The 23,886-nt window shown below is 43.1% G+C and overlaps 1 protein-coding gene across 1 annotated transcript in view; it reads right to left on the reverse strand.

Annotated features, from left to right (window-relative positions):
• Nucleotides 1-23,886, reverse strand: part of IL20RB (interleukin 20 receptor subunit beta) — a 42,090-nt gene that overhangs the window by 11,638 nt on the left and 6,566 nt on the right. The window contains exons 2-5 of the mRNA XM_040636777.1: nt 8,935-9,061; nt 7,053-7,243; nt 2,086-2,210; nt 280-430 (exon numbers count right to left, since the gene is read on the reverse strand). Of these exons, the coding sequence (XP_040492711.1) occupies nt 280-430; nt 2,086-2,210; nt 7,053-7,243; nt 8,935-9,061 (594 nt within the window). The remainder of the gene's footprint in view (nt 1-279; nt 431-2,085; nt 2,211-7,052; nt 7,244-8,934; nt 9,062-23,886) is intronic.

Consider the following 23,886-nt stretch of genomic DNA (forward strand, 5'->3'; position numbering starts at 1 on the left):
CAGCCTTTCAACATCTAACCTCAGGCCTAGGGGACTTTTCAGGAGGAAAGTGTTCCACACAGCTGCTCGAGTGCCCTCAACCAGCCCTAGGGTGAACTCTTGCCTCGAGGGGAATTACAGGAAAGCACACTTTCACCAGACCCCCACCCGGCTGGGGGGGCAGGTCAGTGAAACCTAGGGGAAACTCGGAACCAAAGGATCCCAGGAGGCAGCCAAACATCCACCAGGAGGGGCTGTGGCCCCTGCAGGACTCCCAGGGAAGAGGCAGGCTATCCATACCTTGCACCTTGACACACTCTGCCTGGCTGAAAGGGCTGTGCCTCCCAATGGCCTTCACGAACGTCCGGACCTTCACACAGTATGCAGCCCCTGGTTCCATGGTTCCCAGGTGCACCGGAATGCCCCTGCTCTTCACCACTTTGACATGTTCCTTTAGACCAGAAAACAGTTACACCCTGGCAGAAGCAGGGCAGGAAAGGGCAAGAAGAGCCAAGGAAGGAGAGTTCTAGAGATTTCCTTTCTGGGATGCATACAGAATGTTCCCTCTCATTCATTCATTCATTCATTCTATCTATTTATTTAGCACCTCCTACATGCCAGTTTCTGTTGTAGGCCCTGAGAGATACAGCACTGAACAAAACAAAGTCCCTGCTCTTATGGAGTTTACGTGGGGGGTGACGGACAATTGTGTGACAAGTGTCAGGGGGTGATGGGGCTGTGAAACAAAAGGAAGCAGGGCAAGGAGGGAGGAGGAGGAGGAGAAGGCACCAGAGTGGTTAGGGAAGTCCTCTCTGAGAAGGTCACATTTGCACAAACACCTGAAAGTCAGAAACCTGACGAGCCTTGGGGCACAGGAGCAATGGAGCCAGTGGGATATGTCTCCTCCCGCGTTCACCCATTTACCCATCTGTCCATCCATCTGTATTCCCCTCTACCCCCATCCACCCACGGAAGCTTGTGCTCCACATGTGAACCTGTGGAGGCTTGTCTGGGCCAAACCCCAGTGACTCAGGGTACATACGCCTCTCTCAGCACTGGCACTCCCTGTTACCAAGGGTGGGGAGTGGGCCCCATCCCAAAGAATCTGAGGGAGCTGCATGCTCCCCCCTGCCCAGGTCCTGATCTGTCCCCTATACTACTCCATCTGCCTGGCTGGCAATGTCCTGTCCTACCACTAGGCCCTGACCCGGCAGGAGTAAATACCAGAAATCATTGTTATTGCTTGCCCCACCTACACACATCACCTTTCAGGGGAAACTATCGTTCCTGTTGAGTAGGTGGTAGGACATATGCTTTGTCCCCCACATACTCCTATGAGGTCAGAGGTAGCCTAGGCCAGCTTTGTTCATAGATTCCGTGAAAGTCCCTTTCTACATGGAAAAGCCTTGGCAAATCATCTCGGACGGGGTCTCCAACAGGTCGACTATCCCTCAGTTCCTGCTCAATCTGTAGCCCTTCTGTTTGTCTGGCCATTCACTCTGGGAGTGCAGACATCCCACCCAACCCGGTCTGCCGCAACTATCCCACAGGAGGATGGGGGAAGTGCCCCATCAAGGCATTCTGGGTGGCCCATTGACTGATAATTAGACAGGTTTATTCACAAGCCAGCTCCTGGCTCTCTGCCCCAACTTCTGCACCCTACCCAGGTACACACCCTCGAGAGGCTTGTGCCAGGTTCATATGCTCTTGAAATCATCTAGATGATCTGGAACACCCTGGTCTGCTGCACCTAAACGTACCAGGAAGAATGGCTGAGAAGACAGGTGGGGCAGGGAGAAGACGTGCACTGAAAGCTTCTGTGCATCATACTATGTTCGAGTTTAGGGCAAAGAGGCAACCCCCATGCTTCAGCAAATCTGGCGTGAGCCTGGCGTGGATCAAGGCAATTCTTTGAAGAGGAGGCTCTAGGATTGTCAGTGTGCTCCCATCTCTCCTTTCCCACCCTGCACCCAGGCCCGCTCGTGCTCAGGCCAGCCCTAGACTAGACGGTGAGCACTTCAGGGGACAGCTTTCCTCACCCACCCTTCAGAGGTCTGTGACTCCTTTCCTAAGGCCTGACTCCAAGGCCAAGGCTGGAAGTCTCACCTTGGCACCAGGCTCCCTCCTCCAGTAAGCCACGAGGAACTCAAACTGCGGCCCCAGGTCTTCCAGCTTAATAACCAGGTGGAAGCCGTCCTTGGTGACCTCCATCACAGGTGGTGTGAGGACGGCTGTTGGCAAGACGGGAGAGAATCAAAGGCAGTTCCAGACAGGACTGGTTTCTGTCCTGAGAGACCAGAACCGAGTCATCAATAGAAACACACCGGGGTTGTAGGGAAGGGGGGTGGTAGCTGTAACTCCCCAGCACGCAGAAGCTGTACCATCAGCCCCCTTATCGGAGATTTTGCTTGCTGGGCTTTCAGTTACCTGTGATTGGGAGGGAAGCAGATGGTCCTCCTTCTGATACAGGATCGGAAGGACAATACACAGTGCTTGCCTCATTCCCCTCACTCCTCCCATAGGCATTTTATCATCTCACATTATCACGAGAAGGAGGAGGGCCAGCACAGCACAAGATGAGAGAGGAGACCACAGTCACATAACTTTTATTACAGTGTATTGTTATAATTGTTCTTCTGTTATTACTGTTGTTAATCTCTTACTGTGCCTAATTTATAAATTCAACTTTATCATGAGTACGTATAGGAAAAAACATAGTATATATAGGATTTGGTACTATTCTCAATTTCAGGCATCCACTAGGGGTCTTGGAATGTATCCCCTGCAAATAAGGGGGACTACTGTATACCAATACTCTTGTATTCAGCAGGTGCTCAGGAAATGCTTTTTGAAGGATGAGCAAATTTTTTTTAAATGACAAAGACTTACTACAATTCTCTTTTTTCACTCCTCTCCTTTTTTTTTTTTTTTCACTTCTCTCCTTGACATAATAAAATCCTCTGCTCCTTCTCCAGGAGGCACACATACTCAAGAAAAGTGACTGAATACTCAGGTAAACATCTCTTTCTGTTTTAAAATTGTATAACCCATGTTCCTCTTTCTACTTTTTTGGCAGAAATTGTTCCTCACCTTGACTCATCTAAGCGAGCAGATGCTATTTCTTAATGCTTGCCGAACACCTGCATGAGCTCAGGTCTACATTAAACAGTTGGGTCCATTCTTTGCCCCTTAGGAATGAACATACGTGCAGGGGCACGTGTATCACGGTAGCTCAAAGAGATCAGTGATATATACTGGCTGCTGATGACTTTCAAGCATTAGGAAATCAGCAGCCTGTGGGTGGGTTGGCCATTCTATTCTTGGTCTAAGAATTCTTCACTTCATATTTCTAATGGGGATGTTGGAAAGTCAGAGGGCTTTACAAATTCCAATCATCAACTCTAGAAATTACAGCCTAGGCACAAGCACCCATATTTGACATTGTTGGATCTCAAACAGCCCCTGTGGATTCTTTCCCATCAGCAGACCAAGAACAGAAGGGCACACACAGGCAGCCTCCAGTCCCTGGCTACTGATGACGGATCCATACTTGCCTGTCAAATCTCAACACTGCGGGACCAGAAGGGCCACCTCACTGGTGGCCTTAGCTTGGGAAGTGCAGTGGGGTGTGTTCTGGGCTAAATCCCCCTGCACTGGGGTCAGTAGATACTTAGAAGAAAAGCAGTTCCTGGAGGGAGTTTTTGGAGAGCAAAGCATTTCCTGGCATTTGAAGAGCTGCCTGGATAGGAGACAGGAGAACTGGGGAAGTCGGGGACCAACTATGCAAAATATAGCCAGTTCAGAAGCTTCAGTTTTAAGTAACATGATTAAAACTGGATCCTCTCATCTCCGAATTTATTGAGAATAGAATTAGAGAAAATGGCCTAAAGTCATTTCAGTTCAGAGGAAAACTGTTGACAGTGTTGGGGCAGGAACCTCTGTTCTGTGCGCTCTACGTACTTGTTTCTCCGTCCAGCAAGCTTTGGAAAGCACGCGCTATTCCTGTTGTTTAGGCGTAAGTGAGCCTCGGAGAAGTTACGTGATTTGCCCAGAGTCACAGTGAATGGTCAGAATTTGAGCCCATGTCTTTCTAGACTCTGCTCTGTGGGGTATTTAGCCTCCGTATGAGTGGATCCCAAACCCAGCTATACACGAGAACAACCTGAGGAAACTGTGAACTCCCAGTAACAGAATGCACACGGACCCCTCGAATTAGACTGTGTGGAGATGGGCCCGAGACACGTGGTTCTGAAGCGCTGCCGTGATGGGCCGTGTAATCAGGGTGAAGAAACTCTGCTCTCAACAAGGCTCCCCCTGAAGAGGAGGAGAGCCTGTTCTNNGGAAAGAGCCTTAAAACAAGATCTTTCACATGCCTGGGGAGACACTGAGGTGGCCTTTTTCAAAGGCAAAAGAACAGATTTACTGCCCCTTTAGGAGTCACGAGTCCACCCTCACTCCGTAGCTGACTCTGTCTGCACGGGGATCACGGAGGGTGCCGTCTTCTACCTTCTGAGGCAGGTACGCAAGCTCTTTCCTGTTCCTCAGCATCTCCGGCAGTGAGACCCTTCCTGTTTACACGGGTCCCCTCGAGCACGAGCTGTTACTGCACGCCCCTGCCCACGTAAACACTTTGTCTCCATCTGACCTGTACCTTCCTTTCCAACAATAGCTGCCAGTTCCCAGCAATGGTTTTGGCTGGAGCCCTAGGCTCCTAGGAGCTGGAGAGCGGTGGTGCTGGGTGCTGCCCGGGCACTGCACCCTCCAGTGCCCCTCAGACTCCCCAGTGCCTCACACTGGGATCCCACTGCCTCCGCTGTAGCCTCTCAGTGCCTGGGGAAAGAGGCCTGGGCAGAGAAACCCCATTTTGCACCACAATTCCTATTGGTATCCCATTCTGGCAGTCCCACTCCTGCCCCCACCTCTTCGATCCTCTGCTCTCCGGCTCTCAGCTCCAAGCATCCCTTGGGCAATAATAATATAACACCAATAGCTGAGAGCTATGATAGGACAGCACTGCCCAGAACATTTACACATTTCACCTTATATAGTCCCCACAACCACCCAGCAACGCAAACTGTCGCCCTTTTTACAGGTGAGGAAGCACAGTCAGCTATCAAGTGGCTGAGCTGGGATTTGAATCATACCTGTCTGACTCTAAAGGGCCAACTTCCCCTTCAAATCTGTCTTCACCTTCCTCAGCCCCTTCCAGGGTGGGCTCCCTGACCTTCTGAATCCTCCTGATTTCTTTTTTTTTTTTTTTTGAAGATTTTATTTATTTATTCAACAGAGATAGAGACAGCCAGCGAGAGAGGGAACACAAGCAGGGGGAGTAGAAAAGGAAGAAGCAGGCTCCCAGCAGAGGAGCCTGATGTGGGGCTCGATCCCATAACGCCGGGATCACGCCCTGAGCCGAAGGCAGACGCTTAACCGCTGTGCCACCCAGGCGCCCCTGAATCCTCCTGATTTCTACCCGATCTTCTATACTCCTCAGCAACCTTTGAGTCACCCTATTACTACAGATGCTGCCCCAAACCTTCCTTTGTCCTCACTCACAGCAGAGGATCTTCCATTACATCAAGAGAACAGAGATCACCAAAGGCCTTTCCCCTGCCTTTCCCACAGCTCCAACCCGGTCGCATTATTGCCTGTGCCCATCTCAGAGGAGAAGCTGCCTTGCTCCTTCCCCTCTCCGTTCAATCCTCCACCTAGCAGCCTCGCCACCATCCCTAATATTCCATGAAGCCATTTTCCCAAAGACCCATTTAGGGCCCTCCTTCAGGTCTATCAGCAGCTCTTCTCCCCTCCATGACACTACCTGCCCAGCCACCTATGGGTGCCCTTCCCTCCATTCACTTTTTAAACTCTGAGGTTTCCCAGGATCCTATCCTGGGTTCTCTTTGTCCTCACATCTTGTCCCTGGACAATCTCATCTGCTCCCAAGTCTTTAGTTATTAATTTTGTCTGGTATCTGATATTGGCCTGTCTGAGCCCCAGGGCCTGATTTCTAGCTGCCAGTCAGACATCTGTGGCATGCTATCTTGAAGGCGCCTCCAGCTCAAAGAGCCCAAAGCCAGGAGTGCCTCCTATTCCTCCTGGGTTCTCTGCCTTGGATGACGTTCTCACCAACCACAACTAGAAGCCAGACACCATCATTGTCTCTCCCGACTCCATCTCCCAATAACTGGTCCCCAAGCTCTGTCTTTTCTAACTCAGCCATGTCTCTTGAATATGTCCTCTCCTTTCTGTCCCCTCCATCACTTCTATGATCAGGACCAATTTTGACTCAGCTGTAATGACAGTAACGCCCTCCTCACTCTTTCCGTGCCCTGCAGACCTGTCCTACTTCAACTCACTTTCCACACAGCATTCAGAGTGATTGGTATAGAAGATAGAACTAGCCTAAACCCTCTCTTCTTCCATGACTCCCCTCTGCTGATTTCAACAAGTTTCATGTCAAAGCCCTTCACCACATGACCAGACCTTGTTCCTGCTGTTCCCCAAACAAACATACCCTTGTATACACCTGTCATTGCTTGCACTCTGCCATATTTGGCCATGCATGTGGATTCTTCCCATCCTTTTTTCTCAATCATTTTCCATGTACTATTACTGTAGAAAAGTTGTTCATTTCCCAGTGGCTGTTTCTGGTGAGTCTGATAAATATATAGATCCTATTGCACAAAGAAGCTGCTCGTACAGGCAACAATATGAGGTTAACGAGGCCCCAGATGGGAGGCAATGTAAGATGTATTGAGGTACTATCTAGGTAGGAAGAAGCAGTCCCAGCTCTACCCCCCCCAACTTCAGAACAGCTTTCCTTCCGTGTTCCCCACCACTTGCAGACCGTGACAGAGACCGTCAGGAATGACTTCCAAAGTCTCTCTCAAAATGAGAGGGCATGTGGGAAGCAGTTGGTAATTTTTTAAATGGCCCAGTTAGGACCGTGTGTGTTCATGGTACTCTGGCTTTGCAAGGCCAGTTTGATGCTAACAAGAATCCCGAAAGTCTCAGTGAATTTGGTTCCTGAAGGTGAGGGCAATGGGAGCAGGGGAGTAAGAAGAGAAGTGCCTTACTTGAGTTTCGGTTAAAGGGATGCTGCAGGGTGCTCCAGGCTGAGGTCTGTGCGCCCACGGTGGCCCTGACACGGAGGTTGTATGGCACAGTGGCAGTGACGTCATCGGTGATGTCACACTCAGGACCTTCGGTGGGTGAGCACCAGCTGCTGGGGATCCAGATGTGGCTCATGTACAGGCTCTCATATTCTCTGGCCAAGGAGAGGAGGGCACAGCGTCACACCAGCCCCTTTCACCCAGGCTCAATGACAGGGGCAGGTCACTGCCTCATTCACCTACTTTTTATGAGTCAGCAAAATCAAGCATTTGCTCCACACTCCAGTTACTCCACTCTCTTCCCTCACCAACCATCCATTCTTTCTTAGTCCTTTTGTCACTGAACAAGAAAAACACAGGAGTAAACCCCAGTCTGTCCTGGCCTCTCCATCTCTGCAGCACCCCTTCAATCTCAACTGCTGTCATCCCTGACCTTGCTATGGTCTCCTGACTGATCTTCCAGCTTCAACTCCTGCCATCCTTCAAACCATTCATCACTCAGCAGACCGTGACATTTCTCTCCTTAATGGCTTCCAAAGCACTCAAAATGGAACCAAACTCTTCCTGGTGGCCTGTAAGACTCTCAGGCCTTCTCTCTCACTCTGCCCCTAAACATGGTGTTGCCTCTACACTGGCCTCCTTGCCATTCCTCCACAAGCCGAGCTCCTGTTACCTTAGGACCTTTGACTGCCTGTTTGCTGCCTCAAATGTCCCATCCCTGCTGTTCACATTGGTTGGCTCTTCCTGTCCTTCAGACCGGCTTAAACATCACCTCCCCAGGAAGACCCTCCCTGACAACCTAATTTTTTAAAATTTAAATTCAATTAGCCAACATATTAGTTTTTGATATAATGTTCAATGATTCATTAGTTCAGTATAACACCCAGTGCTCATCATATCTGACCACCTAATTAACAGGAGCCTCAGGGTCGACTCTCTATTGCATCAGCCTTCTCACTTCCTCTAGCACAGAACACGACCTGCAGCTACCTAGAGCAGTGCTGCCCAAGAGAACGTGTCCTGTATCAGTGTTGTTCACTGCGGCAGTCACTAGCCACGTGTGGCTATCAAGAACTTGAAATGTGACGAGTATGACTGAAAAGCAGACACTTTAATGTAATTTTAATTAATTTAAATTTAAATATCTATCTGTGTCATGTGTTGCCACCCTGGACAGTGCAGACCTAGTATATTTATTTCTTTACCTTTTTACTGTCTCTGCTTCTAAATGTAAGCTCCCCATATCTAGGAACCTTCTCAACCTGTACCCCTGAGCCTAGAGGAATGTCTACACACATAAGTGCTCAGTTTGTATTTACTGTTCATGCAACAGATTGAGCACCTTCTGTGTCCCTGTCCCTCCTCAACAGCTCCCAGAGCCTGGACACCCAGGGAAGAGCAGAGCCGGCTTGGCCCCAGGTCCGGCTGACCTTCAGGGTCATGATTTATTTATCTCCTATGGGCATGCTCCGAGTCAGGAAAACTGAGGTCTCCCCTCACCTCCAAAGGATCTGCATCTCCAGTGATTTATCCACCTCAAGTCAGAGGCAAACTCATTTCTTAAGATTTTCTTTAGCGTTGGACAGTTGGCTCACTGCTGTAAAGAAGCTCTACCAAAATGTGTTTATACATACTTATACTCCCAAAGAGTTCACTGTCAAATCCACAGGACAATTTCCCTTGCTTCTTCAACTGTCCTAATGCCCACGCAGACAGAAGAGGCAGATCATGGGAAATAACTTATCCCTGGGCTCACAAAGTCTCCTTGAGCTCCAGATTGAGGCCTGTACCTCCAGGAACCAACTACTCTTTAAAGGGTGAAAAAATTAGAAGCAAAAAAACTCACCCCTGGTACTCGACAAAATAGTATATTATTTCTCCAGGCACAATTACTGGGCTCCACATCAAGAGATGCTTCATGTTGGTTGATTGTACAGAGAGGTTCTGAGGCGCAGGCAGGATGGCCACTCCACCTGGGATTGAGGCATTTAGACAGGCTGACCTGTGGGCTCATATCAGAGGAATGTCACAGCTTCAAATTAGTTTCTAAGAAAAGGCGTCACATGTTAATGAACCAGAAACAATTTTAATTTCATCATACTTGTGTTGACACTAAATTTTTGCTTTCATCATTGTAATTCTGCCTTTGGTGATAAGTGGCATATTAACATTAATAATAAAAATGGCTAACATTATGAGAACTTACTATGTTCTATCTAGGCCATGTGTTAGATTGTTACATGATTATCTCATTTAATCTTCATGATTATAGGGGGAGGTAAGGACCATTGGTTTCTCCATCGTACAGATGAGAAAACTGAAGCACATTATTTACAACTTTTATGTCAGATCCACCTAGATGCAGGCCTTGGCTCTGCCACTTACTAACCATGTGACCAAACTCATGCAGGCTCCTGCTGCTTTCTCATTACTTCCTTCTCCTGCTATTGCCATCCTCAGGTACCAAAACACATCCCTTCACATCCCCCAAGAAGCCAAATGGGGCATCAGCTGCCAGCTGGGAAGTGCAGGCTCAGGTCTGCTGTGGAAGGAGTCGAATCCAGAAGAGCACCAAGCCAGATCAGAGACTTCACCCCAGGCAGACCTCAAGACCCTCAGCGTGGGATCCAAGCATCACCTCGCACAGGTGTGTGTGGTGTGCCCAGAGTGTGCCCAGAATGGGTCTACGATTTTCACACAGAATCAAAGAGACCCATGAAACTGAACCTGCCCTCCGAAGGAGGTGGGCAGTCCTGGGGTCCATCCTTGCATGCAGCCCAGGGTGCAGTCTGGATCTTCTGCTATGGTCCTTCTCCTCCCACTTTTACACATTTCTCTTTTAATGCCTAACACCTGCCTCCCTTTGCTGTTACAACTGCAGTGATAACATCGATAAGAGTGTGGGAGGAACTGGGGTCCTTGCCCGGGGGCTTTTCATCTCTGTGCCTATCTCCAGATTGGCACCTGTGCTCGTTATCAAGCCCTGTGACCACGAGGGGATGGGGGGCTCCTGGGGATGTCCTGCCTGATGCCCTTGCTTCTCTGATGTAGGACCCTAGTGATACACTTCTGTCACACTCTCAGCATCCGCAGCCTGCCCTGCAAGGAAGCACCTGGGGTGCCCACAGGGAGGCTTCCTGCCCTCCCCACTCAACTTTGTAATCCCCCAAGGGATGAAAAGGAAAAGAGCCAGCTGCAGTGGGATGGCACAGGAGGGTGGGTGGGGCATGGTCCTCTCCGACATCCTTCCTTTGGTAAAGTATACAACACATTTCTCTAGTCAAATATGGGTATTATACAGCTATGTAAATATACAACTATAATTAGTAATTTTTAAACTCTCAAAAATTAAAACTCCAGGCCCAGATGGTTTCACTGGAGAATGGCACCAATTATTAAAAAAAATTAAACACCAATTTTATACAACCTCTTCAAAAAAAAAAAAAAAAAAAAGAAGAGAAAAACTTTCCAACTTATTTATGAAGCCAGTATTACCCTGAAACCATAATAAGACAAAGATAGTGTGTATTTTTAAAAATAAAACCAAAACCCAATAGAACAATATATCTCATGCACTTAGATGCAAAAATCTTCAATAAAATACCAGCAATACAAATTCAATAATATATAAAAAAGATCATACACCATGACCAAGTGGGATTTATTCCAGGTATGCAAGGTTGGTTCGACATTTGAAAATCAATTAGTGTAATCCACCATATCAATAAACTAAAGAAGAAAAATCACACAGTCATATCGATTGACACGGAAAAAGTACTTACAAAATCTAACTCTAGTTGGTGATGTAAAAAAGAAAACATCTCTCTTCAAGTTAAGAACATCAGGGAGTTATCTCAATGATAAGACCATCTACAAAAAAAAACTACAGCTAATATCTTACTTAATGGTGAAAGACTAAATGCTTTCCCCCTAAAATCAGCAACAAGGCAAGGATGTTCACTCTCACCACTTTTATTCAACATAGTACTGAAAGTTGTAGCAACTGCCATAAGGCAAACAAAAGATGTCAAAAGCATTACAGATTGGAAATGAAGTAATGAAACTCCTCCTGTTTGCAGGTAACATGATAGGCTATATAGAAAATCCCACGGAATTGAGGTACCTGGCTGGCTCAATCAGTAGATCATGCAACTTTTGATCTCAGGATTCTGAGTTTGAGCCCCACATTGGGTGTTGAGAATATTTTTTAAAAAAATCATTAAAACAGAAAGAAAGAAAGAAAATCCCATGGATTCTACAAAAAACAAAACAAAACAAAACCGTCCTAAAACTCATAAGTGAGTTTAGCGAATTCATAGGCTATAAGATAAACAAAAAAAATTAATCATACTTCTACATATTAGCAATGAACACTTATACACTAAAGTTAGAAATACTTTTGACAATCACTCAAAAAAAAAAAATGAAATACTTAGGTATAAACCTAGCAAAACATATCTAGGATATATATAGAGAGAGAAAACTCCACAGTTATGGTGAAAGATTTCAGAGAAAATCTAAATAAATGGAGAGACATACTATGTTGAAGGATGGGACAATTCAACATAATTAAAATGGTAATTTCCCCCAAATTGATAAACAGGGTTAATATAATTCCTATCAAAGCCCATCAAGGGTTTTTGTACATATAGACAAGTTTTTTTCTAAAATATATAAGATATGGTAAAGGAACTAGAATAGCTAAGACAATTTTAAAAAAATAATAAAACGAGAGGACTAAATATACCCAATTTCAAGACTTACAGTAATTAAGACTGTATGGTATTGGCAAACAAACAAACAAACAAACCCACATAGATCAATGAAACACACTACGGTCCCAGAAATAGACCCACACAAATATGCTGAACTGATTTTTGGCAAAGGTACAAAAGTAATTCAGTAGAAGAAGGATAGCCTTTTCAACAAACAATACTAGAGCAACAGGACATCTACAAGTCAAATAAGAATAAGAATAATAAATCTCAGCCTAAATTCCACAACTTATTTTAAAATGAATTCAAAATGGGTCATAGACTTAATGTAAAATGTAAAACTCTAAAACTTTTAAGAAAAAAACATTAAGAAAATCCTCAGGGCTAAGCAAAGAGTTGACACCAAAAACAAGATTCATAAAAGGAAAAATTTATAACGGAACATCATCAAAATTAAAACCCTTTCCTCTGCAAAAGAACCTATTAAGAGAATGAGAAGACATCTACAGAATGGGAGGAAATATTTGCAAGCTATGTATTTCATAAAGGACTCATGTCTACAACATATAAAGGACTCTCAAAATTCAATAGTATAAAAGCAAATAATAATTAGAAAATGGGCAAAAGACATGAAGAAACATTTCACTGAAGAGCACATACAGATGGCAAAAAAGTACACAGATGTTCAACATCATTAGCTATTAGGAAAATGCAAACTAAAACCACAATAAAATAGCACTACACAGCTATTAGAATGGCTGAAATTAAAACAAACAAACAAACAAAAAAAAAAACCACCCAAATCCTGGTGAGGATGCAGAGAAGCTGGATCACTCACACATTGCTGGTAGGAATGTAAAATGGTATTAGCCACTCTGGAAAATATGTTAGCAGTTTCTTATAAAACTAAACATGTGATTACTATACAACCCAGCAATTTCACTCTTGGGCATTTATCCCAAAGAAATGAAAACTTATATCACAAAAGATCTGCAGCACATGAATGTCCATAGACAAACTAAGATCAGCGCATATGTCCTTCAAGAGCTAAATGGTTAGACAAACAATGGTATATCCATCCATGGGATACTATTCAGCAATAAAAAGGAACAAACTAATGATACACAAAACAACTTAGGGAATCTCCAGAGAACTCTGCTGAATGAAAAAAGATAATCCCCAAAAGTTATATCCTATATGATTATATTTATATAACATTTTTGAAATGATAAAATTTTAGAAATGGAGAACAGATCAGTGGTTGCCAGGGCTTAGAAACAGTGGGGAAGGGAAAGTGGTAAGAGGGAGGTAAGTATAGTTATAAAAGGCAACAGAAGGTATCATTGTGATGTTGGAACAGTTCAGTATGTTGACTGTGGTGGTAAATACACAAAGCTATACACACATGCACACATATACATAAGTGAGTACAACTAAAACTGGAGAAATCAGAATAAAATGGGATTGTATCAATGATGTCAATATCCTGGTTGTGATATTGTGCTATCATTTTGCAAAATACCACTGGGGGAACCTGGGCTCCCTGTATTCTTTCTTATAATTGCATATGAATCTAGAATTTCCTCAACAAATTTTCAATTAAAAAAATACAACTATGATGTCATCACACCTAAAAAAATAGTTTTCATTCTGATTATCTGGATGAAAGAATACATTTTAAAAGATTATGATTGGATAAACTCAATATGAAATGTACCTAGGAAAAATGTAAAGTTCTACAGTTAGATCCAGTCAATTAAATCAGTGAGGGAGACCTGTTTAGGGAGAGTGACCTGATGATTAGGGCACTCAAGGATTTAAGCAACACATCCTGATGTTGAATTACTGGGTATGTCTTTCTTCATGAGGGGGCGCCCAGGCAGGAAAACAGCAAGAGATGTCCCAACTTTTAGGTGGCCACATTATGTTAATGCAATAATTTGCTCTTGTGTGACTCTCTTCTACTTGTGAATTTCCATATCTAACTCAATTATGGGCAAAATCCTCGTTGTCATTCCTGTATCAAAATGAAAACAGCCGCTTCTTGGAGCACCTGGGTGGCTCAGTGAGTTAAGCATCTGCCTTCAGCTCAGGTCATGATCCCAGGGTCCTGGGATAACCCCCCCCCCCCCCCCCCCCCGCCCCCCAGGCATCAGGCCCTCTGCTCAGCAGGGAGTCTGCTTCTCCCTGTCCCTCTGCCCCTCCCCTCTCCCCTTCTCCCCTTCCCCCTGCTCATGGGCTTGCTCTCTCTCCTCCTCTCTCTCCTAAATAATTAATTAAATATTTTTTAAAAGAAAAAGAAAACTGCTGCTTCTTTCTGAGCCCTAAAGTCAACATCTTTAATATCCTTATGCTATTCCTATAGTGTATTCCAAATTTCATCTTTGTTTTGCCCATGTTTATGTAGCACATATACATTGGGTATGAGAAGGAAAAACAGTAATGCCCATGAGCTACTGATGCCAGGCAACATTTACTAGAATTGCCTAGAAAGTATCATGGCACTGCATGAGGAAGGATTCATTTTCTGCTAGGGCACTAAATAGAAAATAGGAAATGATTCTACAAGATGGGAGCTCAAGCTGAAAGTGACTCTTTCCACTTTCGAAGGGTTAAAAAATCCTCTCCCACTGTTACAGAATGCTGACTGTGGACTTGAGAACACAATTAAAGGGAGAAAAGGAAACTTTGTTATCCACACAGCATTCTCATTAACAAGAAGTGTCATCAATCAGCCAGGAGCAATGTGTACTGAAGTCAAGTCTCTGAAGAAACCAGCTAATAAAGACTCTACCTGACGTAAATGGGCAAATGCAAAAACAAAGAATACAGCTGATCCTTAAACAACATGGGATTGAACTGTGCAGGTCCACTTATACACAGATCTCTTTTGATAAATAGTGTACAATTATTATCTCTTATGATTTTCTTAATAACATTTTCTTTTCTCTAGCTTATTTCATTATAAGAGTAGAGGATATAATACATATAGCATACAAAATATGTGTTAATCAACTATTTATGGTAAGACTTGGTAAGACTTCTGGTCAATAGCAGCCTATTAGTAATTAAGTTTTAGAGAAGGCAAAAGTTACACGGAAGGGCGCCTGGATTAGCATCCAACTCTTGTTCCAGCTTAGGTCATGACCTCGGGGTGGTGAGATCAAGCCCTGAGTCGGGCTCCGTGCTCAGCAGGGAGTCTGCTTCTCTCTCTCTCTCTCTCTCTCTCTCTCTCTCTCTCGCCCTCTCTCTCCCTCTCCCTCTCTGCTCCTACCTTTGCTCGTGCTCTCTCTCTCTCTAAAATTAATAAATAAAATCTTCTTTAAAAATCTAAAAAAATGTTATAATGGATTTTTTATAGCACCAGGATTGGTGTGCCGTTCAAGGCTCAACTGTATAGTCAAGGGGAAAGAAGAGGGTAAACTTGAAGTGTGAACAGGAACGACAGATTAGCCACAGTGAGGACGGTACAAAATTTGAAACAATTATATCTTCAGCCATGTTGGATGAGGGATCTCAACAGAGTTGGAGAGAGAAGCTGGAACCCTCTGTATAATTTTTTGGTTCCTTGTAAATATTTATGCTTTTGTTTCTATAGAACATTGTATTGTTCCCATTCTAGCAGTCTGACTCAAGGATGTGAAGAAGTATCACTGGGTGGAGCCTCTTTGGTGGTATTTCCAAGAGAGACTTGAGCCTCCTGACCGTGACCTGACTATTAAGATTGAGCGTGGGCAAAACTAAGCAACATATTTTGCACAGAGCTTCATTCACAAAGCTGAGCTCTCTCTCTCTTGCAGCCTATTAAGTGTTCTACTGCTGTTGTAAACAAATGACCACAAATTTAGTATCTTGTAAAACAACACAGATTTATTACATTACAGTTCTGCGGGCCAGAAGTCTGACACAGGTCTCCAGGGGCCTGTGAGTTGGCAGGACTGCATTTCTTCTAGAAGCTCCAGGGAAGAATCTATTTCTTTGCCATTCCAGCTTCTAGAAGCCGCCTACCTTCCTGCTCAAACCCCTTGTCCTCCATTTTCAATGTCAATAATGGCTGATTGAGTCCCTTTCTTGCTTCAAATTTCTCCTGCCTTCTCTTCTATCTTCCCATCTCTCTCACTGCATCCAGAAAAGGTTCTCGGTTTTTAAGGACTCGTGTATTAGATTGGGCCCACTCTGATAATAATCCAGGATAATCTCTCCATCTCAAGGTCCCATACATAATATTAATCACATCTTTAAAATTCCTTTTTCTAGGGGCACCTGAATGGCTCAGTCAGTTAAGCATCTGCCTTCAGTTCAGGTCATGATCCCAGGGTCCTGGGATAGAGCCCCACATCGGGCTCCGTGCTCAGTAGGGCCTGCTTCTCCCTTTCCCTCTGCCCCACCCTTTCCCCTCTCCATAGCTCATGCTCTCTTTCTCTCTCTCAGTAAATTCCTTTTTCCATGGAAGCTAACATATCACAGGTTCCAATAATTAGAGCATGTACATCTTGGGAGGACCATTTTTCTGCCTGTAACATGGGGCTTGCACTATAGAGGATACTGGCACTATAAACTGACGCTATGCGCTAAAATTCCTTCCTCAAACATAGTCAGTTATTGCAAGAGAATTACTTTGTATGTGACCAGAAGAAGAAAAGACCAACATGGCTGCCAAGCAGGCTGCTGGCATCACCTGCTGCTTGAGTTACTAGTGCCTACATACCAGCTTCAAAAGGTGTGCAAACAAATTCATGCCTCAGGAAAGTGACAGAATACTTCATGGTCTTAAAGTACAGGCTTTGATTCAGCAGCATCACATTACCCAGAAGCTTATTAGTAATACAGACTCTCAGGGCACCTGGGTGTCCCAGTCAGTTAAGCATCGGACTCTTGATTTCAGCTAAGGTCATGATCTCAGGGTTGGGAGGCCAAGTCCTGCGTTCAGTCCCCCGAGTCGGGCTCCGGGCTCAACGGGGAATATCCTCTCCCTTTCCCTCCGTCCTTCCCACCACCCTCATATAAACAAATAAATCTTAAAAAAAAAAAAGAAAGAAAGAAAGAAAAAAGAAATACAGACTGTCAGGCTGCAACCTCTGTCTTACTGAACCAGAATCTGCAATTTAACAAGATCCCCAGGTAATTCATATGCACAGTAAAGTTTGAGAAACATGGGTCCATTCTCAACCTTGGCTGCCCATTAGAATCACTAGGGAGATGGTTTTGTTTTGTTAAGTCTTATTTTATTTTATTTTTTAAAATATTTTATGTATTTATTTTGAGAGACAGAGAGAGAGTGTGGGGGGAGTGGCAGAGGCAGAGGGAGAGGGAGAATCTCAAGCAGACTACACACTGAGCCCGAAGCCCAAGGCTGAAATCAAGAGTCCAACTGAGCCACCCAGGCGCCCTGGTTAAGTTTTATTTTAAAATAATTTCAGACTTAGGGGCACCTGGGTGACTCAGTCAGTTGGGCATCTGGCTCTTGATTTCAGCTAGGGTCATGATCTCAGGGTCATGGCACTGAGCCTCCCAATGATGGTCTCCCTGCTCAGCCGGTAGTCTGCTTAAAAGATTCTCTCCCTCTGCCCCTCCCCCCACTCATTCACGTGCTCTCATTCTCTCTCAAATAAATAAATCTTAAAAAAAAGTAATTTCAGACTTAGAGAAGAGTTTCACAAATAGTACAGAGAGCTCCCATATACCCTCTACTTCAGCCTTCCATATGTACATAACCATAATATAATTATGAAAATTAAAATATTAACATTGGTACCATATCATTAATGAAGCTTCAGTCTTTATTTAAATGTAACCAGTTTTTCCCTTAATGTCCTTTCTTTTTTCCCCAGGAACCAATCCAGGAGCCCACATTTTGTTATATCTATTTAGTCTCCTCCAATCTGTTCTCAGACTTTGTCTTTATAACCTTACCTTTAAGAGTACTAATCAGGGAGAGGAATCCAAGATAGTGGAGGAGTAGGAGACTGTAATTTCGTCTGGTCCCGGGAATTCAGCTAGACAGCTATCAAATCATTCTCAACACCTGCGAACTCAACCGGAGATTGAAGAACAGCTGCAACTCTACAAATAGAAAAGCGACCACTTTCTGCAAGGTAGGACATGCGGAGAAGTGAATCCAAGGTGATACAGGCGAAGACAGACCTTGTGGGGAGGGAGCCTCCCTCAGCTGGCTACCGGCAAGTGAGAGAGCGGAGGTACACAAACTCGGAAATTTTAGAAGTCCGCTCCAGTTTGGGACACAGCTCAGGTGGCTAAGCGGTGGGGGGGCGGGGAGGGGTGGAAACCTCGCTGGGACAGCATTGTCTCAGGATCCTCTGGGTCACAGGAACACCAAGGGTGCCTGAGTGCGACAGAGCTCCCAGGTATCAGAGCAGGAAAGCCAGCTGCAAACAGTGAGCCCAGCAGGGGCCTCTCAGTTCGGGGTCGCCATAAACAGCGATTTGAGGCTCGGTGGGGCCACTGCTATTGGAGCAGGGGCCCAAAAGCTGCAGAACCAGTGAGATCCCCCTTCCTACCCCGGGAGGAGCGTGCCACAGAAGTCTGCCGGGTTTGGAGACTCAAAGGCGGGTGGAGTGCCTGAGATAGAAACGCTCCAGGGACCAGAGACTGGGAGGCGCCATTTTTATTCTCATCCTCTAAAGCTGTGGGAAAGCTTTCAGGGCACAAAAGCTACAGAGAACAAATTGGAGCAGATGACTTAGCCTGGCCCCTGGCAAGGGGGGTGCAATTCCACCTGGGGCAAAGACATTTGAGAATCAACGCAACAGGCCCCTCCCCCAGATCAGCAAGAACATCCAGCCAAGACCAAGTTTACCCATCAAGGAGAACTGCAAAACTCCAGTACTAGGGGAATATAGCACATAGAATTCACGGCTTTTCTCCCATGATTCTTAAATCTTTCAACTTTAATCATTTTAATTTTCTTTTTTTTTCTTTTTTTTTTTAATTTTTCTTCTTTCCTTTTCCAACCAACTTATTTTATCAACTTTTTTTAAATTTTTTAATCTTAATTTTTACATTTACATTCTATCCCTTCATTGTATTTAATCTTATTTTTGTTTATATATATGTTTTTCTTTTGCTAAAATTTTGGGATGCAGTTTCTTCTAACAGACCAAAATGCACCCAGAATCTAGTGTATGGCTCTGTTCTATTCACCCGCCTGATCATATTCTCTTTTTTTTCTTCTTTTTTTTTGTCTTTTTGTTTTGTTAAATTCTTTTTAATGTTCATCTTTATAGTTACATTCTATTCTTTCAGTGTATTTAATTTAATTTTGTATTTATAAGTGTTTCTTTCTTTACAATTTGAGATGTAGTTTCCTCTAACAAACTGACCAAAATATACTCAGGAGATAGTGTATTGCTCTGTTCTGTTCACCTGTCTGTTTATATCCCTACCTTTTTTTTATTATTATTATTGTTGTTGTTTTCTTTCTCTTTTGTTTTTTCTTTTCTTTTAATTTCCATTTGTACAGTTACATTCTATCCTTTTATTGTATTTAATTTTATTTTTGTACATATATAAATTTTTCTTTCTTTACAACTTTGGGATCCAGTTTTCTAAAAAACAGACCAAAATACACACAGAATCCAGTGAATTGCTCTATTCTGCTCACCTGTCTGATTATATTTGTGTTTTTTTTTCCTCCTAGTTTTGGGTCTCTTCTGATTTGTTTAGTGTATATTTCTCTGGGGTCATTGTTGCCATTTTAGTATTTTGTTCTCTCGTTCATCTGTTTTTCTCTGGACAGAATGACAAAATGGGAAAACTCACCTCAGAAAAGAGAACAAGAGGCAGTACTGACTGCCAGGGACCAATCAGTATGGACATAAGTCAGATGTTGGAACTAGAGTTCAGAATAATGATTATAAAGATACTAGCTGGGCTCGAAATAGAAAACACTAGAGAATCCCTTTCTGGAGAAATAAAAGAACTAAAATCTAACCAAGTCAAAATCAAAAAGGCTATTAATGAGATGCAATAACAAATGGAGGCTCTAAGTGCTAGGATAAAGGAGGCAGAAGAGGGAATTAGTGATATAGAAGACCAAATAATGGAGAATAAAGCTGAGAAAAAGAGAGATAAACAACTACTGGATCATGAGGGGAGAATTTGAGACATAAGTGATACCATAAAGCAAAACAGTATTAGAATAATTGGGATCCCAGAAGAAGAGGAAAGAGAGAGAGGGGCAGAAGGCATTTTGGAGCAAATTATAATGGAGAATTTCCCTAATCTGGGGAAGAAAACAGGCATCACAATCCAGGAGGCACAGAGAACTCCCTCAAAATCAATAAAAATAGCTCAACACCCGACATATAGTAGTGACACTTACAAATCTCAGAGACAAAGAGAAAATCCTGAAAGCAACTTGGGACAAGAGGCATGTAACCTACAAGGGTAGAAACTTTAGATTGGCAACAGACCTATCCACAGAGACCTGGCAGGCCAGAAAGGACCGACATGATATATTCAGGTGTGAAAGGAGAAAAATATGCAGCCAAGAATACTTTATCCAGTTAGGATGTCCTTCAAAATAGGAGTGATAAAAAGCTTCCAGGACAAACAGAAACTAAAAGAATTTGTGATCACCAAACCAGCCCTACAATAAATATTGTAAGGGGTCCACTAAGCAAAGAGAGAGACCAAAAGTAACATAGACCAGAAAGGAACAGAGACAATATACAGTAACAGTCACCTTACAGGCAATACAATGGCACTAAATTCATATATCTCAATAGTTACTCTGAATGTAAAGGACTAAATGTCCCAATCAAAAGACACCGGGTATCAGATTGGATAAAAAAGCAAGACCCATCAATATGCTGTCTGCAAGGGACTCATTTTAGACCCAAAGACACCTCCAGATTGAAAGTGAGGGGGTGGAAAATCATTTATCATGCTAATGGACATCAAAAGAAAGCTGGGGTGGCAATCCTTATATCAGACAAATTAGATTTTAAACCAAAGACTGTAATAACAGATGAGGAAGGACACTATATCATAATTAAAGTGTCTATCCAACAAGAAGATCTAATAACTAAATATTTATGCCCCTAACATGGGAGCAGTCAATTATATAAGCCAATTAATAACAAAATCAAAGAAACACATCAATAATAATACAATAATAGTAGGGGACTTCAACGTCTCTCTCACTGCAATGGACAGATCATCTAAGCAGAAGATCAACAGGGAAATAAGGGCTTTGAATGACACACTGGGCCAGATCGACTTCACAGATATATTCAGAACATTCCATCCCAAAGCAAAAGAATACACATTCTTCTCAAGGGCACATGGAACATTCTCCATAATAGATCACATCCTGGGTCACAAATCAGGTCTCAACCAGTATCAAAAGATTAGGATCATTCCCTGCATATTTTTGGATCACAATGCTTTGAAACTGAACTCAATCACAAGAGGAAAGTTGCAAAGAACTCAAACACATGGAGGCTAAAGAGCATCCTACTAAAGAATCAACCTGGAAATTAAAGAAGAGTTAAAAAATTCATGGAAACAAATGAAAATGAAAACACAACTGTTCAAAATCTTTGGAATGCAGAAAAGGCAGTCCTAAGAGGGAAGTATATAGCAATATGAGCCTTTCTCAAGAAACAAGAAAGGTCTCAAATACACAATCTAACCCTACACCTAAAGGAGCTGGAGAAAGAACAGCAAATAAAGCCTAAACCTAGCAGAAGAGAAATAATAAAGATTAAAGCAGAAATCAATGAAATAGAAACCAAAAGAACAGTAGAAGAGATCAACGAACCTAAGAGCTGGCTCTTTGAAAGAATTAATAAGATTGATAAACCCCTGGCCAGACTTATCAAAAAGAAAAGAGAAAGGACCCAAATAAATAAAATCATGAATGAAGGAGGTCAGATCACAACCAACATTGAAAAACTATAAACAATTATAAGAACATATTATGAGCAACTATATGCCGGCAAATTAGGCAATCTGGAAGAAATGGATGCATTCCTAGAGATATATAAACTACCAAAACTGAACCAGGAAGAAATAGAAAACTGAACAGATCCATAACCAGCAAGGAACTTGAAGCAGTCATCCAAAATCTCCCAACAAACAAGAGTCCAGGGCCAGATGGCTTCCCAGGGGAATTCTATCAAACATTTAAAGAAGAATTAATACCTATTCTTCTGAAGCTGTTTCAAAAAATAGAAATGGAAGGAAAATTCCAAACTCTTTTTATGAAGCCAACATTACCTTGATCCCAAAACCAGACAAAGACCCACCAAGAAGGAGAATTACAAACCAATATCCTTAATGAACATGGATGCAAAAATTCTCACCAAGATACTAGACAATAGGATCCAACAGTACATTAAAAGGATTATTCACCACGACCAAGTGGGATTTATTCCTGGGCTTTAAGGTAGGTTCGACATCCACAAATCAATAGTGTGATATACTACATAAATAAAAGAAAGGACAAGAACCGTATGACCTCTCAACTGATGCAGTAAAAGCATTTGACATAGTACAACATCCTTTCTTGTTTAAAACTCTTCACAGTGTACATACATCAATGTCATAAAAGCCATCTATGAAAAACCCACAGCAAAGATCGTTCTCAGAAATGTGGGCACATGGAACATTCGGGAATGTGACAGAGATGTCCACTATCACCACTGCTGTTCAACATAGTACTAGAAGTCCTACCCTCAGCAATCAGACAACAAAAAGAAATAAAAGGCATCCGAATTGGCAAAGAAGTCAAACTCTCACTCTTTGCAGATGACATGATACTCTATGTGGAAAACCCAACAGACTCCACCCCAAAATTGCTAAAACTCATACTGGAATTCAGTAAAGTGGCAGGATATAAAATCAATGCACAGAAATCAGTTACATTTCCAAACACCAACAATGAGAGGAGAAATTAAGGAGTCAATCCCATTTACAATTGCACCCAAAACCATAAGATACCTAGGAATAAACCTAACCAAAGAGGCAAAGGATCTGTACTCAGAAAACTATAGAACACTCATGAATGAAACTGAGGAAGACACAAAGAAATGCAAAAACATTCCATGCTCATAGATTGGAAGAACAAATATTGTTAAAATGTCTAACGCTACCTAGAGCAATCTACACAATCAATGGAATTCCTATCAAAATACCATCAACTTTTTTCACAGAACTGGAACAAATAATCCTAAAATTTGTATGGAACCAGAAAAGACCCCAAATAGCCAGAGGAATATTGAGAAAGAAAACCAAAGATGGTGACATCACAATTCCGGACTTCAAGCTCTATTACTATGCTGTAGTCATTAAAATGGTATGGTACTGGCACAAAAACAGACACATAGATCGATGGAACAGAATAGAGAACCCAAAAATGGACCTTCAACTCTATGGTCAACTAATCTTTGACAAAGCAGGAAAAAACATCCAGTGGAAAAAAGACAGTCTCTTCAATAAATGGTGCTGGAAAAATTGGACAGTCACATGCAGAAGAATGAAGCTGGACCATTTCCTTACACTATACACAAAACCAGACTCAAAATAGATGAAAGACCTAAATGTGAGACAGGAATCCATCAAAATCCTTGAGGAGAACACAGGCAGCAATCTCTTCGACCTCGGCTGCAGCAACTTCTTGCTGGACACGTCTCCAAAGGCAAGGGAAACAAAGGCAAAAATGAACTATTGGAACTTCATCAAGATAAAAAGCTTTTGCACAGCAAAGGAAACAGTCAACAAAACTAAAAGGCAACCTATGGAACGGGAGGAGATATTTGCAAATGATAAATCAGATAAAGGGCTAGTATCCAAAATCTATAAAGAACTTAATCAAACTCAACACCCAAAGAACAATAATCCAATCAAGAAATGGGCAGAAACCATGAACAGACATTTCTGCAAAGAAGACATACAAATGGCTAACAGACACACGAAAAAGTGCTCAACATCACTCGGCATCAGGGAAATACAAATCAAAACTACAATGAGATACCACCTCACACCAGTCAGCATGGCTAAAATTAACAAGTCAGGAAACAACAGATGTTGGTGAGGATGCAGAGAAAGGGGAACCCTCC

This window comes from Ursus maritimus, unplaced genomic scaffold, assembly GCF_017311325.1.
Source record: "Ursus maritimus isolate PB19 unplaced genomic scaffold, ASM1731132v1 scaffold_20, whole genome shotgun sequence".
Taxonomy (NCBI): Eukaryota; Metazoa; Chordata; class Mammalia; order Carnivora; family Ursidae; genus Ursus; species Ursus maritimus.